The 19,121-nt window shown below is 34.9% G+C and overlaps 1 protein-coding gene and 1 long non-coding RNA gene across 3 annotated transcripts in view; one reads left to right on the forward strand and one right to left on the reverse strand.

The window, feature by feature from the left end:
* The window catches only part of LOC147830819 (uncharacterized), a 75,064-nt gene extending 68,238 nt beyond the window's left edge, over positions 1-6,826 (reverse strand). The window contains exon 1 of one of the 2 annotated variants that reach the window (XR_015526265.1): positions 6,779-6,826. This is a non-coding gene — a long non-coding RNA (uncharacterized LOC147830819). The remainder of the gene's footprint in view (positions 1-6,778) is intronic. The other variant, XR_015526266.1, reaches the window with a different exon arrangement.
* A 15-nt stretch (positions 6,827-6,841) lies between these two features.
* map1lc3b (microtubule-associated protein 1 light chain 3 beta) lies at positions 6,842-18,764 on the forward strand. The gene is given in 4 exon segments (NM_199604.1): positions 6,842-7,055; positions 10,946-11,001; positions 16,822-16,928; positions 17,355-18,764. Coding segments are annotated over 4 exon segments (369 nt in total). The 5' UTR covers positions 6,842-7,015; the 3' UTR covers positions 17,521-18,764.
* Positions 18,765-19,121: the final 357 nt, after the last annotated feature.

The raw sequence follows: 19,121 nt of genomic DNA on the forward strand, positions 1-19,121 counted from the left end.
GTATGACGATGGTTTGTTCTGTAGACAATTGGGGGGAAAAAATTGTTTAAGGGGGCAAATAATATTGACCTTAAAATGTTTTTTAAAACTTAAATTAAATCTGCTTTTATTCAAACTATTAGCAAAACAAATAAGACTTTCTCCAGAAGAAAAAATATTATAGGAAATACTGTGAAAACTTTCTTTATCTGTAGAGCCTTATTTGAGAAATATTTGAATGTTTAAGTTGCTATTATATCATGCCACTAGTTTCCTATTTCGAGTTTAAATGAAGTCTGAAGGGTTTATAATGCTTCCTTGCTTATATTCGTACAGATTTACAAATCACAAATACTCTCCCCGGCCACTTTATTAGGTACACCTTCCTAGTATCGGGTTGGACCCCCTTTTGCCTTCAGAACTGCCTTAATCCTTTGTGGTATAGATTCATCAAGATACTGAAAAATTCCTCAGAGATTTTGATCCATATTGACATGACAGCATAAAGCAGTTGGCTGCACTATTGCTCTATTGGATTGAGATCTGGTGACTGTGGAGGCCATTTGAGTACAGTAAACTCATTATCATGTTCAAGAAACCAGTCTGAGATGATTCGTGCTTTATGACATGGTGCGTTATCCTGCAGCAAGTAGCCTATCAGAAGATGGGGACACTGTAGTCATAAAGAGATGGACATAGTCAGCAACAATACTCATGTATGCTGTGGCTTTGACACAATGCTCAATTGGTACTACTGGACCCGAAGTGTGCCAAGAAAATATCCCCCACACCATTACACCAAAAGCAGCCTGAACCATTGATACAAGGCAGGATGGAGTCATGCTTTCATGTTGTTTACGTCAAATTCCGACCCTACCATCCGAATGTCGCAGCAGAAGTTGAGACTCAACAGACCAGGCAACGTTTCTCCAATCTTCTGTTGTCCAATTTTGATGAGCCTGTGTGAATTGTGGCCTCGGTTTCCTGTTCTTAGCTCACAGGAGTGGCACCCGCTGTGGTCTTCTGTTGCTGTAGCCCATCCGCCTCAAGGTTTGGTTAGTTACTGTTGCCTTTCTATCAGCTCAAACCAGTCTGGCCACAGAACTGCCGCTCACATGATATTTTCTCTTTTTCTGATGATTCTCTGTAAACCCCAGAGATGGTTGTGCGTGAAAATTACAGTAGATAAGCAGTTTCTGAAATACTCAGACCAGCCTGTCTGGCACCAACAACGATGCCATGTTCAAAGTCACTTAAATCACCTTTCATCTCCATTCTGATGCTCGGTTTGAACTGCAGCAGAACGTATCGACCATGTCTACATGCCTAAATGTATTGAGTTGTATTGAGTACACGTGATTGGCTGATTAGAAATATGCGTTAACAAGGAGTTTCAGAGGTGTACCTAATAAAGTGGCCAGTGAGTGTATACCATTATACGTTTTGGTAGTTTATTTAAAACTGCTCTGCTCTCTAAAAACAACTTTTGCATTACCATTTAACAAATACCTGTTCCAGAAGCTGTTCTATGGCATTTACTCACAAAAAAAAAAAAAAACACTTCTCATTGAAAACCTCATATTGAAAACTCACATTATTTATTAACTTCACCACCTCAGTCGAAAAGTGCTGAATCTGAACAGGTGTTACTTTTTCCACGAAAGTCGCACGATAATGTTTTCCGGAGGAATGTGTATCGAACATCTGGCCGGTTATAATTTGAGTTCAAACCTCCACGAAGACAGGCTTTTACCGCGGAAGTACTCATAGAATATGTATGACAATGTGTTTGATGGGATTTTTTCCAGACATATCTTAAAGATGCATCTGCTGTTCCGATGCGGTGATGTCATAGTTATAACAACACATGTCTACTTATTATGCATGTTATATGTCTCCAAATAGCCACTACTTTGAATTTTGGAATCAAAATAAAAGCAGTATAATCTCTAAATGTTTATATATTTGTAAACTGAAAGTATAAGAATAAAGAACTAGATTTGTTTTTCATGAGGCTGCAAAAAAATGAAATAAATAAATAACGAAATACTTATGCTAATGTGCAATTATAGCACAGATGTTCCAGCTACCGCAAGTGCACCACATCCAGGATACCAAAAGGTTAATGAGAAAATCTGTGCATGAGGGAAGGGAAAAAACACTCTTTCATATGTTTACCTATTAATAGCCTGTTGATTAATTATCTGATCAACTACACATAATGTTAGAGCACTGATGTCATCTGAATGAAAAATAACTCTTATTATGTGACTCATACGGCAAGTGGGACTACAAAATACAAACATGGCGTTGAGTCAGTTTCATTCCCCTCAAACTGCATGTCACATTTTCCTGTCTATTTTAAAGCAATGCTCTGTTATTAATATTCAACTGTAGTTCCTACTCTCTAGCAGTCCACTCGGAGGTTAACTCTCAGATCTAATGAGTCATTTTTACAGCATGGCTCACGGCTAACAATGCTGAACTGTCAATATTGTTTTCAGTTTCACATACATGGCCTCTGCTAATCAGTGAGTCATCAAATAGCACTGGTGAATATGCTGGAAGCAAACAAACAAGCCAACAACTGAGTAGCTTACATGTGTGTGCTTCCTTTTTAATCACATGGGTTGCTTTACATCTATATTAAAACCATATCTGTAAGAAATGCTTTAAATTAAAAAGGATGTCGAACTGATTAGTACAAAACTGGATACATGTGACCTATCAGGTGACCATTTTCAAGACATGTGAACAGGTCAACCATTTTAAATCATAAGGTGAGATTAGCTGAGTGCAGGCGGGGGCGGAGCTAAAAAGGAGGCTGTCAGGTCGGACACCTAGTAGTTTGCTGCATGATGACAGATCACATGGCGAGATCAATGATTTGTTTATTAATTCAGTTACATTAATCTAAAAATATTGAACAAAAGGACATTCCTATAATATGTGAGCTACACTTTCAGTGGAAATTCATAGAAAAGGCAAGATATATCAATGTTGCTTTTAAATTTCTGTAAACGGCTTGACAGGATAAAACTATTTTATAAATATATACACTATTTTAGAACTATTTTAAAGAATAATTTTCTCAATGTGTTAAGGAAACGTTTTGGGGGTGGCATGATCAATGATGACTATTATACCCAGGTAAAAAAAAGTGCACTAAAATGCACTTTATTTAAGTATACTTAGTACACTTTTCAGTAATGTAAAAGTGCTCTATTTTTGCACACTAATTTTGTACTTAATGTACTAAAAGATAGTATTTAGTATATGTTAAGATAAACTTAATACCATCTAAGTGTACTCAACTGTGCTATTGAGACACCCTGAAATTGAACTAAAATGTGCTTTTAACATACTATATCTGTATTTTTAAAAATATATATATTTAGTTACAACTAGAAATACACTTAAACCCTACTTTTAAGCATTTAAATATATTTATGACTAATTTAAAGTATAATCCTTCCTTACATTCAGAATACAGTGATGTTTATGCTAACAGAGTCAACAAACCTATGTCATTAGATTGTTTAGACATCCTCACGTAATTGGTTAGACAAAAGATAATTAAGTAGAAGGATAAACAGTCCAGAACAATTTTAGAATATGCAATGTATAACATATGTTTCCTTAGATTATCATGGTATTGACTACACTGGATATACACAAACATATCATCCCTTCTGCATGCCCATTCTTGGCTTTCCTGATCATTCATTGACCTACAACACACACATCCTTCAAGACAATAATGTTTTGGTAAGATTACCACACTCAAAATCAATTTAAGTGTTAGTGATAATAGTGCATTCACATTAAGTGTACTTAAGTACAACTTTTGGGAAAATGTACTTCTACTACAATACATTACTAATAGATTTTTTTTATATTAACTTATTTTAAACTGAGGATTATCAACTAATCAAATCAACTAAAGCATTTAAAGCGCACTTTTGAAAAACATACTAATAAAACTCTTTTGGATGTGTTTTCTGTAGTGTACTTTATTGTAGTACACTAAAAAATTATTTAAGTATTACTGGTATTTAGTATACTTTTGTCAAGTGTACTAAAGTCCTGCTGAAGTATAAAAATACTTTTAATTAGTATATTTATAGTGTAAAACCATCAAACTTTTATTTAACACAAAAAAATAACAATGTACTAAAAATGTATTTGCGGGTATTTAAGTGTATTTTAGTTGCATTTAATTATATATTTTTTTTACCTGGGTAGTACAAGTCTGTATAAGACTGATTTGAGTTGATATTTGGTTATTTAGTAAAAATATAGAATTTAAATCGTATGGAGCTGTAAAGTGTATAAGTGTCTGTATGAAAATTGTCAAAAAAAAACTATGCAAACAATCTAGCCTTTATAAACAAATTAGATTTACATTTAGTCATTTAGCAGACGCTTTTATCCAATGCGATTTACAAATGAGGACAAGGAAGCAATTTACACAACTATAAGAGCAACAATGAATAAGTGCTGTATGCAAGTTTTTGGTATGTAAAATGTAAGAAGCAAAACATTAGTAAACTTTTTTTTGTTGTTGTTGGTTTTTTTCTTTTTTTTTTCTTTTTCGTAGTACAGTTCGCGGTGAAGCCAGAGAGGCAATTGCAGATTAGGAAGGAAAGTGGAGATTAAATAGTTGAGTTTTTAGTCGTTTCTTGAAGACAGTGAGTGGCTCTGATGTAGTTAGGTAGTTCATTCCACCAACTGGGCAGAATGAATGCGAGAGTTCAGGAAAGTGATTTCTTCCCTTCTTGGGAACCACGAGTTGACGTTCATTCACAGAACGCAAGTTTCTGGAGGGTACATAAATCTGCAGAAGTGAGAGCAGATAAGAAGGAGCAAAGCCAGAAGTCGATTTCTAAGCAAACATCAGAGCTTTGAATTTGATGCGAGCAGCAACTGGCAGCCAGTGCAAACGGATGAGTAGCGGAGTGACATGTGCTCTTTTAGGTTCATTAAAGACCACTCATGCTGCAGAGTTCTGAAGCAGCTGAAGAGGTTTGATAGAGTTAGCTGGAAGCACGGCTAGTAGAGAGTTGCAATAGTCCAGTCTGGAGAGAACAAGAGCTTGAATAAGGAGTTGAGCTGCATGTTCAGATAGGAAGGGTCGGACCTTTCTGATGTTATAGAGTCTGAATCAGCAAGATCGAACAGTTCTAGAAATGTGGTCAGAGAAGATTAGTTGGTTATCAATCGTTGTTCAACAAAATAATTATTCAATTATTCAACAGTCATCATTCAATTAGTCATCAATTATTCAACAAAAAAATAAAAAATCTACCTTTGTCTTGCGCAGAACAATGAAACTGAAGGTTTATACCTACTTGTATTTTTTTCCTGCAAATGTCTTCATCACAGTGGTTACAGTTGTTTTTGGTGTCAGCAGACTTTTGAGACTGTATTGTTTGATGTTGTTACCGCACTGTTGTTATACAAGTGTTTACAGTAGCAACAAAAGGTAACAGTTTTTTCTGTGGCATTAAAGCCTTAGCTGAAAGTTAATCTCAGCACTGCTAAAACGACAGTATTATTTTAAGGCTCATTCAGGAAATCGTCAATGTGTATCACAGCTTGTGTAAATTGCTAAATCTATGCAAAATCATAATTGCTTTGCAGTTTGAAATCACTTTGATAGCAGGTCTGTTGCAAAATTCACTACACATAATGTGACCACATACTTTTGGATGTTTTGGATGACTATAAACAGATGATGCACAAAGAAAAAGGTGCATAAAAACAACTTTACTCAGAAACAGCTAATGTCAAAGGTTAAGTAAAAAGAAATGACATGCAATGCAAAGAATTAGCATGAAACTTTGAAACAGAAAAAACAAAAAAGTATTTTCTGGTACGTAAGATTTTGACTTTTCAATTGCTTTTTTAGTAACAATGAAAAGAAAAAAAACCTGAAATACACTTTTAAGTGTTCTTTTTAAGCACTTTATCAATTGGTGACTGTAGATTTCGATAACAATGCTTCTTTCTAAAGGCCAACAGCATGCACAAGGTTTCTGTTTCTGTTTCAAGGTTAAATTTAAGACTTTTTAGGTCCTTTTTAAGACCATTATGAAGGAAATTTTAGACTTATACAAGGCTTAATGCTAAGGATTTTTTTTTTACGAATATCCCAATCGGAAAAGATTTTCAGTTGCCATATCAAAAACAGTATTATAATTTAATACATTTAATAATATAATAATAATTTAATAATAACAAGTCAGGTTAGTATCCCCAGCAGTAAATAAATGGAGAACTTTTACACAGATGTTACTCTAAGGAAAGTAATTAAAACATAAATAGTTAAAAATTCTATTTTAAAATAAAAGACAACACAATACTTCAATAGATTTTAGACTTTTTTAGACCTAAAATTTTGCTTTTGAGATTTAAGACGTGTTTAAGGACTTTTTAAGACCCCACAGATAACCTGATGCAGATTGTTCATATCTGAAGGTTTTTACATAGGGGTACATCATGTATACATATTTATTATTATACGTTTTTATAACCCATTATAATACATTAATATTATAGCTTTATATTTCTTTGTTTACCTTATGTATCTGGACTGAATGACTTTGGCATTTTCTGTTTTTTTACAGTGTGGGACAATTCACTGAGGTAAATAATAAAGTGTAACCGACCCGTATTTACCGACCTCAAAAACACTAATCAAAAATAATGCTATCAATAAGCATAAACAACAGAAAAACAACTGCCACAGACACAACTTATCCTCAAACCTGCCTAAAATAGAGAGGGGGTGACTAACCTCAAGCTCTTCCCCTTTCCACCATGTACACGGCATATGCGCCGTGACGTCACAGATCAGCTGACTAGTTTGTTTTGTAAAGACGGACTTCACAGGACGAAGCAACGACGCGCAACTGAAATACACGGTTTCGCATTATATATAAAACATAAAGATCTAAAAACCTGTTCAGAAACAAAAAACGATAGAAATTAGGCAGATCTGCCTAAAACAAACGTGTTTAATCACATTTAAAACATGCCTTCGGAAAAGACATTTAAACAAAGGAGGACATTTGGTAAGTGCACCGAGTTTAAATCATCGGAGATTCACTTTTCGACTGTATTTTTTATATAGGGATTAATGTTACAGCATGGCACATTTATATCAGTCTAGACTATTGTTCTGATCAAGTTTATGATTGACTCGATATTTGTGATAACATATACAGTTATACCTCGTGCTTAAGTATTCTGATCAATGTACGTTAATATGCGTATCTTTTATTAAAACACACCGTCTTGATGTCGTTATAGAAAATTGGGTCGTGTTTACTGCTCTCGAAACAATCCAGTCAAACGGGGTAAGGGTGTCGGCCGTTTATATATGTACATTTAAATGTTCTGACTGTGAAAACATAAAGACTGAAGACACATAAACGATATAAATAATTCATCTCGCATATTTTTTCTATGTGCCCAAACCGAAAGCTATGTAGCAGTGTCTTTGTTTATGTGCAGATGTTAGCAAAACACATCGCTGCAGGATTGGGGGATGGGACTTGTCGTTTAAGGTTATTTGGAAGGACTCGAGTAAACAAACGATGCCGAATGAGTTTTGGGAATAATTTATTTGGTGACTGTAAAGAAAACTTCTTCAGTTTCTTATAGTGGTATTGTGGTCACTGCGCTCAGTCTAGGCCTGTTAAACAGGCGTTTAGCAGTTTCCTTTTTCATAACGTTCCCCTCTGTTTTTTCCATCTCATATTGGGACTGAAGTAGAAAATAGCTTATCAGCTACATAGTCAGAGACGTACACAGACAACATTTCGGGCTTTGTTTGTATCCCTACGTTCCAATTTGATCTATATGTTAGGATAAATTTGAGTTTTTACAAAGGCCTCAGTGGCTAAACAAACTCTTATCAGCATGTAATTAACTTATTTTGTCGAACCAATGTTATGAATAACAGCCCAAACTATTTTCCACTATTAGAATGTTTTAATTAATCAAATTATGGAATATTTCTAGTAGTTTGAACATCTCTGAAATGTATAACAAGCCTAAACATTATACAGTAATACAGGCCTGCTGCAAAGGCGTTTAACAGTTTCCCTTTTCATAACGTTCACCTCTGTTTTTTGTTAATGTTAAGATAACATTCAAGTTTTTACAAAGGCCTCATTGACTAACACAATCTCCTATCAGCCTGTAATTAACCTGTTTTGTCGAAACAATGTTATGATTAACAGCCCAAACTATTTTCTACTATTAGAATGTTTTAATGAATCAATTCATTGAATATTTCTAGTAGTTCGAACATGTCTGACTCAAAGTTATATAAAATATATAGCAAACTTAAACACTATACAGTAAAACAGGCCTGTTGAAAAGGCGTTTGCCAGTTTCCTTTTTCATAACGTTCACCTCTGTTATTTTCCATCTCATTTTTGGGACTAAGATGGTAAATAGCTTATTAGCTACATGGAGACTTACCCAAACAACATTTTCGGATGTGTTTGTATTCCTCCGTTGTAATTTGATCGATATGTTAAGATAACATTGAAGTTTTCACAAAGGCCTCAGTAACTAGACGTAGAAAGCTGTAATACAATCTCTTATCAGCCTGTAATTAACCTGTTTTGTCGAACCAATGTTATGATTAACAGCCCAAACTATTTTCTACTATTAGAATGTTTTAATGAATCGAATTGTTGAATATTCCTAGTAGTTTGAACATCTCTGATTCAAAGTTATATAAAATATATAACAAACTTAAACATTATACAGTAATACAGGCCTGTTAAAAAGGCGTTTAGAAGTTTCCTTTTTCATAACGTTCACCTCTGTTATTTTCCATCTCATTTTGGGACAGAAGTAGAAAATAGCTTTGAACATAGTAGGACTGTGTGATTTTGGGAAATATTTAATTGCTTTTTTTTTCTTTCTTTTTTTTTGACAGATATTGCGATTTGATTTACAATTTAACTCTAGCTGATTTTATTTTATTCAAGCTTCAGCTCAATAATCTGTAAGCCGTGGCAACAATTCTGCGACAGCTCTTAAAAGTGGCCTGTTTTTGTTCTTCGTCTGTGACTTTAAAACCAAAATATTCCCATATTACCATTGCTGTTTTTCTTTTATATAAATTCGTCAATTAATGCTTCTGAAGCAGCAGATGCCATAATCTTACTTGTCAGCGCTTTCCTGTTTGTTTTATTATTATTTTTTATTGTTGGCGATATTATTATCAGTTGCGCAATTCTGATTGGGCAGAACGAAAGTGTGCTCTCTCAATTGGCTAGTTATAAAGTTTCAGTCAGATCACATGATTTCCTTGACGTAGGGTGTCGTGGGGAATCGTAAAAGACAAATAGATGTCATGACACAAGTTTCAATCGCATTGATTCAATAGCATAGTTCACGACAATCAATACCATATCTGCTTTGCCTCATAGAAAGTCTAGCATGTTCATTTTCGTAAGCATAGCGGATTGGTTTTGGAGCACTTCAGTTGTTATTTGTTATTCCTGTTAGCAAATTTTTATATAGCAGCCTCTTGTGATTAAATAATCGCAGTGTTTCAAATCGCGATTCCATTTTTATAAATCACACAGCCCTAGTACATAGTCAAAGACTAGCTCAAACAACATTTCAGGATTTGTAAGTATTTCTACGATCTAAATTTATCGATAAGTTAACGTAACATTCACGGTTTTACAAAGGCTTAAATGCTAATAATAACATACTCTACAATGGAAAGGTCAAACATCCAAAATTTCTCAGAATTGTATTTGTTTTATGAACATGCACACCAAACAAAGCTGTAATACTTGTATTTTTTATCTGAAAGATGTTATGACTATAATACATGTACTCATATAAACAAAGACCAGCTTTTGTACCTAGAATCATCAATCTGAAGTGGGCTTCATTAAGCTAGAATGAATGTCCTTATTAATTAAAGAAAAGAAAAAAGGATCTGTTTCTTTGAAATGAAACTAAATAGAAAACTATACGGAAATGAGAGAGGTTTAGATGCCTGCCACCAAAATCAACCACAGTTGCTCAATAATCGCACGTGCTGTACACGAGCAGCATGTGCTCAAACAAGTTCATGAACCAGCGCTCGCAAGACTTCATGCTCTTTAGCTTTTCTTGTTCGTTACTCCTTCTTGAAAAATCTTGTTAGTCTTAAATCAAGGCAGTGATATAGCATGTACTTTTCATTTTATTGTTTTATGGTTGCTGTAGATACTGTCCCGTCATGCTGATTCATGTTCAAAGTCTAGATAGCGTGGTACACAAAGGACGTCCTTTGTTTCTTTTTCATTTCTTTTAACTCATTAAGTGGAACAGATGCTTTTACGACAAAGTAATCAACTAATAACACAAGCCATTTATCTTGAAAGAGCGTGCATAAACACTGAGTGCTTTCTTAAAGGGACAGTGCACCAATAGGAATGACAGATTTCTTTTCATCGCCTTGCCTTGTATGCCAAAAGAACAACTTAAAGGGATAGTTCACCCAAAAATTAAAATGACCACATCATTTTTTTATTCTGTTGAACACAAAAGAAGATATTCTGAAGAATAATGGGTGCTGGAACCCATCAACTTCCATAGAAGATAAAAACAATAACTATGGAAGTCAATTGGTGCCAAAATATCTTCTTTTTTGTGAAACTCAAATAGGTTTTGAACAAGTAAAATGATGACAATTTTCATATTTTGTGTGAACCATCCCTTTAATCTAGAGCTAAGCCTTACAGGATTGAAACTGAACCACAGGAAGGAGCTAACAAGTTTACAGTGGACCAGTTAAACACGATTAAACTCAGTCCTTCAGAGAATCGATCGACACTTGAGATCCAAAGCCATATTCAGCTCAGTGAAATGTCTGTGGTTTAATGCGTCCTGTATTGCGATCCGCCTGTATCTAATATCCGCTCCTGCTTCCTTTCTATAGAGCAGCGGGTGGAGGATGTACGGCTGATCCGGGAACAGCATCCAAACAAGATCCCGGTAAGCAGATTAATGGCCGTCTGTGGAGTTGGAGATGAAGATTAAAATTGATAACCAATTAAAAAGAGGCTTCCACGCTTAGTATGGGAGTGTGTTTGTCGTTATAGATTGTTGTAATGGAGTACTGCCAGTGCCATGTTTGTTCTAAATGGGTCTTTTTTTTTTTTTTTGCCCTTTTGTTGATTTAAACATATTGTTTCAAACGGCACACGTAAATATATTTTCAACTGACTTTGTTTCTTTTAAAGACATTTCCTTAAATTTCCTGTCTTGTATTATTTTCAAAGAAAAAAAAGTTGTTTTAAAGCGATAAATTATTAACTTTTTTTATCTTATTTTTTAAAGTTGATATTTAACCAGTTTTCTGTTGGATTTTGATTTGTTAGAGATTGTAAACTTGTAAAAAAAAAAAAGCAAGAATTTTTTTTCCCCAAAATCTTTGCACTTCTGACTGTATTTTCACAGTAATCAGAACAGTTAATATTAAGGCTGGGCGATTTGGCCTAAAATCAAAATCTTGATTAATTGATCATTTTAACTCGATCAGAATGAACAATGTTTTCATTTATTTATTTTATTTTATTGCCCTCATAGCTTACTGACAAGTTTTGTACATTTAACATGCTCACATGTTACAAGTGAGAGACTTTTGAATGAAGGGTGCGTTACTTGATTTTAAAATAATTGAAGGAAACACGCACTATACCACAGGTGTCAAACTCAGTTCCAAAAGGGCCGCAGCTCTGCACAGTTTAGTTCCAACCCTAATTAAACACACCTGATCAAACTAATTGAGTCCTTCAGGCTTGTTTGAAACCTACAGGTAAGTGTCTTGGAGCAGGGTTGGAACTAAACTGTGCAGGGCTTCGGCCCTCCGGGAATTGAGTTTGACACCCCTGCACTATACAATCTATGATTATTTATTGAACATCAACGTTGAACAGCTGGAATTAAAACTAGGAATGCTCCGATTCCTCGTCATGGTGATCGGCTGATGTACCGATTCTGATCCTTTAAGTTTTATAATACATAAAGCACGTTTCCCTCTAAGTATGACCTAAGAGAATAAATGAAGGAAGCTGCATATAATCCCTTAAACACATCTCATGATCATTTAGGTGTGAACATGTCATGCCCAGAAGTAGCTTTAAAGAAAATAATAGATAACACAGTTTGTTTGTTTTTTTTATCGTAAGAAAAATGATTAACAATGGAATTTGGAAACATTGCAAATGATGAGTTCAACATGTCTCAAGCAAGAAAACTTTTGAAGCGTTCATATTTGATGCATAAGAAGTTAAAATGTAAACCTATAAATCCATTACTTATTTACTAAAATGAAATAGGCCTATAAACCACTGTTTATTACAATAAGTGAACTTGCGATTTTGTCAAGTAAACATGAAATATATGTATAAAGGCCTAAATACATGCAAGGTCATTCAATTATTTTGCTAATCTCCAACTTACACAAACACTTGCGATCGGTTCATGAGATCGGCCACATCAGCGAGTACTGATCAAGTCATTAAATGTGATTATCGGCTGATAATCCCTAATTTTTATATATATGCACTTTTTTTTTTATAACTTGCACTTTTGGGAAAAAATGAATTATTTTTTAATGTTTTTATATTAAAAGTAGAAAATAAGCAGCATCTCTTCTAAATAAAATAACTCTTGTATATCCAGTAAATAATAGTTTAAACAGTGCATTTCTTGCATCTTCTGTAATACAAATGTTTTAATGTAGTTAATCATTTTATAGTAATGGAAAATATGCCGTCTTCCGATCCTTGTCAATGTAGTACAAAGTAACAAACAGAGCGGGGTCCTGTGGCTCCACATGCACGTCCACATGTAACTGAAAAAAAATCAACCTGGAAAAACTTGATCGATTATAGGTTCTTAATGTCGATTTCGATTACTTTTCGATTAGTTGCCAAGCACTAGTTTATATTAAAAGATGTACAATAAATTTCAAGAAAGCATCAAAATAATAGGAAATAAACTCAGAATAGTGAAAAATCCTGTTAACTCATCGCTCTGAAACATTGTCATTTTATCTCACAGTTATGAGTTTATTAGGCCGTACTCACACTAGGTACAGTTGCCTCGAACCGGGCCAAAGCACGCTTGTCCCCCCTCCCGTCTTCCCTGACGGCCTGCGCTCACACCACAAACGGGCTTCGGCACGTTTACGTCATCGCTGCTGCGCTGTTCTGTGAGAAGCGCTCTCTCACTCAGCAGCACAGTTGAGATTTCTCTAGTTATATCGTTTCAGTCGTTTGATACGCCGTCAAATATTTCGCCAAACAGTCCTCAGAGATGCGGGGACACGAAGTCAGATATTTCGCCGAACATATCCGCCATGTTTGGCGCTCATAAACAATCATAAAGCTCTCGTGCTGCAGGAATGAGGAGGTCTGCTGAAGGCGGGCAGCTGTCGTGCAGTGAGGGGTTTGCGTCTTTAATAAACTACGGCAGTTTGTGTTCACTGAACAGTAAGAATTATTAATAAATCCATATTAAACAGTGCCTTAAAAGTCACGTCTCGCTTTCGGTTTCAGGCTTTGGCGCGTTTTGCACTCACACACAAGCGTACCGCGCCAAAGCCCAAGTGAACCGGGCTCAGGCACACCTCTTCCAACCGGGCCAGGGCCGGCCAAGTGAACCGTGCTTGAGCCCGATTATGCGCGCACACACTTCTCAAACAATCCGGGAAACGGGCCTGGGCACGTTACGGATGGCATAGTGTGAGTAGGCCCTTAGTGTATAAAGCTAATAGTGAATTTCCTCACAATTAGGAGAAAAATAAGTAAATTGTGAGGAAAATCTCAGGGAAAAAAGCAAAAAATAAATAAATAAATACCTGTAAACTGTAGCTGGACGATTTGACCTAAAAATCAAAATCTTGATTGATTAAACATTTTAACTCAATTACGAATAATGAACGATTATTTAATTTTATTTTTTAAAGTTTTGTACAATAAATATGTTCACATTTTTGATGAAGGGTGCATTATACAATGTCTATGATTATTTATTGTACATCAATGTTAAACAACTGAAATTAATCCGTGCTGCCCCCTCTCATCACTGCTATCAAACCGACCAATCACAAAACCTACGCTATGCGTTGTCTCGATGTGCAGTTACATTTTTTGCGAGGTGTGTGGTTATGCGACCGTGTGAAGGCTGCGCCAAACCATACGCGTGAGCTCAACGCAGAAGTATAAATCAGTCTTAACAGAGCGGGGTGACAAGACTCAACACATGCTAGGGAAAATAATCGGCCTGGAAAATTATATTGATTATAGGTTATAAATGTCGATTTTGATTAATCGGCCAGCTTTACTGTATACGCTGCCTATGAAGACGTACATATGTTTCGCATTTGTTGTTTTAAATTGCACAATTTGAATCAGTAAAGTAGACTTTGAAGTCAGATTAAAAATACTTTTTTTTCATCCTTTATCAAAAATAGGTTTCCATAAGAACAAGAAAATGACATATTTAGATGTTGGAGTCGAAGAAATAAAGTAGATGGCTCAAAAGCAAATGACCTTTTAGATCAAAGCCTTGATGTAAATGTTTGAAACTGCTCAACAGCCTGTTCTGGGTGTAATAGGTTAATCTTGTGGATAATCTCAAAAGGAAGCTTGTTAATAGACCTAGTAAAACAGCTAGCATATGAATGTTTGCGTTTGCATGTCTGTATAGGGCCTTCATCAGCTTCTGAAAGACTCATCATTGGTACTAAAGCTAGGTGTCACCTCTATTGATAGTGCCTCAGGGTTACTAGTGTGGATTGTTATTCAAGCTGGTCAGGATCAAGTCAACTTCCCATCTGCTGAATAGACACGAAGCACCGCCCAAAATAGCTCATTTGAATAGAATAGTTTTTGTGCAAAATTTGTGTTGTAAATTAAGGCGACAGTTTAACATGACCACTACGTAGCCAAAAAGTGACGATGGGCTCTGAATACATACCATGACATGCATGATGTCATCACTTTCAAAGACTCTAATATTCAGTTGTTTACATGAACATGGCAGTATTATATTATATATGGTATAATATTTCTAAAGGAGCTGTTAACATGGAATTGAATCTGATTTTGGTAAAAAATAAAAATAAAACAAAACAAAACAAAAAATCTGAAAAATGAGTTATGTGAGAGATGTAGTTTAGGCTCACATGGAATTTGCGCACGCAGAAATCCACAGGTTTTCACCTGTAATTATATATATATATATATATATATATTACATTTTTCAATTATTTCAGTTATATTACTGATTAATATCAAGCGTTCATATGATTTACTTACAATACAGTTTGTAAAGTAATAATTTCTGTCTATTAGTTGAAATATGGTACATATATTATATGAGATACTTGTTTTGGTGACCAAATAAGTGGATCTAATTGGATTTGCATTGTAAACATTAAATGAAAGTTAAAAATGTATTATTTTAATTTAACATAATATGTTTTTAGTTAAGATACACCCAAAATCGTTCCGCATAAATCTGCAGATTTTTCAAGGTCAAGGTAAAATTTATTGTCTCCCGTAGGAGAAATTTGTTTTAGAAAATATTTTTCACAGTATTTTGTGCAGAAATAGCAAAAAATGTCTGCTGATTCTGTCTGGCCCTAGTTATGTATTTACTGAGATATTTCAGCTGCTGTCTGGGCTTTCACAGCCTTTCTACACCTCCCTTTCTTCATGTGTTCAATACTTTTTTCCTGCATCCTTTATTTTTTTGCACATAACTTAATTAGTAAACAAATTAGATATGTTTTCATCACATATATGGATTTCTTTGGTTGTTACCAACATTCAGGGAAAGTTTCAAGTCAACAGCACCTTTAGAAATATGTTTTCTGAGAAAAATGGTGATGCGTTTAATACTTATTTTCCCCTCTGTAAACAAAAAGGCAAAAGCATAACATTTTTAGTATTTGGTAGTAAACCAAATGTCGTGTAAACAGCCTCTTAAACTGATGCAATGGGGACAGATAGTGATGGGTGAAAAAAAAACAATTATGAAAAGTGACATTACAATTAAAACTAGCATTGAAAATGAACACTTCAAATACACATATGGGTCCCATTTTAGTGTGTGCATCACAAAAGTGATTTTACACAAGGAAAGCATCTTTCAGGGTAACATTTATGTTAAAAAATAAACAATTTACTTAAACTGACACCTACTTATTTATATAATATATAAAAGATTAAGTTTCCCAGTACTGGCTTGTGGCTGGAAGGCATCCGCTGTGCATAACATAAGCTGGAATAGTTGGAAGTTCATTCCGCTGTGTCAACCCCTAATAAAAAGGGACTAAGCCGACAAGAAAATTAATGACGATGAGTTATGTGAGAGATGTAGTTTAGTTATGTAGTTAATGAGAGATTTCAGCTGCTGTCTGGGCTTTCACTGCCTTTCTACACCTGCCTTTCTTCATGTGTTCAATACTGTTTCCCTGCGTCATTTAATTTTATTACGCTTAATTTGTAAAGGAATTAGATTTGTTTTTTTTCTGGGTTGTGGCTGGAAAGGCATCTGCTGCGTAAAACATAAGCTGGAACAGTTGGCAGTTCATTCCGCTGTGGTGACCCCTAATAAATAAGAAACTAAGCCAAAGGAAAATGAATGAATAAAGGAATAAGTGATCATCCTTAATTTTAATATATGTTAAATTAATGACCATAATTTTTGGTTATTATATCCAATGTTTTGTCCAGCTTATTGAACTGAATACTTGTTTTCAGATATGCTAAAAATGTTACCCATTGATTTGTGTTTCAGGTCATCATCGAGAGATACAAGGGAGAGAAGCAACTGCCGATTCTTGACAAAACTAAGTTTCTAGTTCCTGACCACGTTAACATGAGCGAACTTATTAAGATTATCAGGTAATGTCACTGAAAAAAAAATGTTTGCTGGTTGTTCAAATCACTTATTTAAAATGAGTTGAAAAAAAATTCTTAAGGGTTTTTGAGGGACAACTTAATTATTTTATGATCAATCCACTTAAATTCGTAAAAATGATTAAGTTTACTTAATCGATTTGTGTTGGGACAACCTGAAGAATTTATATTTATTATATATATATTAATATTATATATATATATATATATATATATATATATATATATATATATATATATATATATATATATATATATATATATATATATATATTTATATATATATATATATATATATATATATATTTTTTTTTTTTTTTTTGTGTACCAAACAAATATTTTTTTATATTTCTTTATTTAATAATTTTTTATAGGGAAAATAATAATGCAATAATGTCTATTTTCCAAAAGGCGACGCCTCCAACTCAACTCCAACCAGGCTTTCTTCCTGCTGGTCAACGGTCACAGCATGGTATCTGTGTCCACTGCCATTTCTGAGGTCTATGAACGGGAAAGAGACGAAGACGGCTTTCTGTACATGGTCTACGCTTCCCAGGAGACATTTGGATTTCAGTAAAAAAAACAAATGTATGGCAAAACGATTGGCTTTCACTCATGGACAATGATACAACCTAGCCTGAACTCTTCTGACCTTTCCCCCACATATAACCCTATCACGTTTCCCTTCCCCATCCAATCAGGAAGCAGCTGAACTTTCATTCATTTGGCTCCAAAACCATTATCCATTATCCAAAGCTAAAACCTAACACCTTACATCTCAAGCTCGAGTCCCTTCTGTTACTTTGGTGTCTTCAAAATGGATAAGTTGAAGGTCGTAGGACAGGTTATGGTTTACTTGGGCTACCCAAACACAAAGCTTGAACAAAAAAAGACTTCTGAGATGAAATAGTCTCACTTTCTTAGCGGTTGAATTCCAGAAATTGCATCTAGTGTAATGTTAGGCGGCCAAAACAGTTTTTGAGGTTATCCATCAGGTCCTGGTGACTTTTAACCCTATTGTGTCATTTCTCAAACTTTTTAATTGTCAGCCTTTTCTTACCTGTAGATGTCAAACCGAGTTTTCCGCTGCTCCATTTTCCTGTTAGAAGCAGTCTTTTCATTTCCCCCTTGAGCTTTTTTTGCTAACTGTGTCACGAGCGTTGAGGTTCTTGGATTTCACAACACAAGGTTCGAAGTGACGTCCTACTTGCCTTGTTGACATTTTGATCCGGTGGGACTTGCCTGAGGAAGTAAGATAGTATGCAAATTAAAATACGAGAAATTCTGCTTTGATTGTAGTGCGAAGCTTTAAGAGTCCAAGTTTAGGAAAACGTCATTATAATGGTACATTGAGCGAACGAATGTGACGATTGGACACGAGTGCTGCCCGAACATCCTTGCTCTTTTAGGTGCACGCTTTTAGACTTTTCAATTTTATTAGAGGATTATTTACTACACCTTTATAAACGCATAACCGTGAGCTGTTGTACTCTTTCCATCTGTATGTCTTACAGTAAACTGTACAGATAAGCTTAGATGCCTTTTCTCCTAAGCATTTACTTGCTGTTTGTCTTGCTCTTATTTAAAGACATTTTTTTTTCATTGTTTTGTTCATGTAAAAAACGAGAAAAATTCACATGTGCTACTATTGTGCAATTTACAAGTTTATTTGAATGAGAGTTTAACTTTAAAGGATTATAATATCAACCCATTTATCGAACTAAAGCTCATTTTCTTCTGTGCTCCTCCTGCTCAGATTTACAGCAATATCACACTTCTATTTCTGTTGATATTTTAAAAATAAATGAGGAATATGCAGCCTGTCTGGTCTTTTCTTTGGTTCTTCATTCATTCATTTTTTATTCGGCTTAGTGTCTGATTAATTAGAGGTCACCACAGTGGAATGAACCTATTCCAGCTTGTGTTTTACTCACAGAATGCCCTTTCAGCCCAGTACTGGGAAACACCCATACACTCTCGCATTCACAAACACACTCATACACTACAGCCAATTTTGTTTTACCCAATTTATCTACTGCAAACGTCTTTGGACTGTGGGAGAAACCCACATACACAGAGAGAACATGCAAACTCCACACAGAAATGCCAGCTGGCCCAGCTGGGACTCGAACCAGTGACCTCCTTGCTGTGAGGCAACAGTGGTAACCACTGAGCCCC

Source organism: Danio rerio, chromosome 25 (genome assembly GCF_052040795.2).
Source record: "Danio rerio strain M-AB ecotype USA chromosome 25, GRCz13ab, whole genome shotgun sequence".
NCBI lineage: Eukaryota > Metazoa > Chordata > Actinopteri > Cypriniformes > Danionidae > Danio > Danio rerio.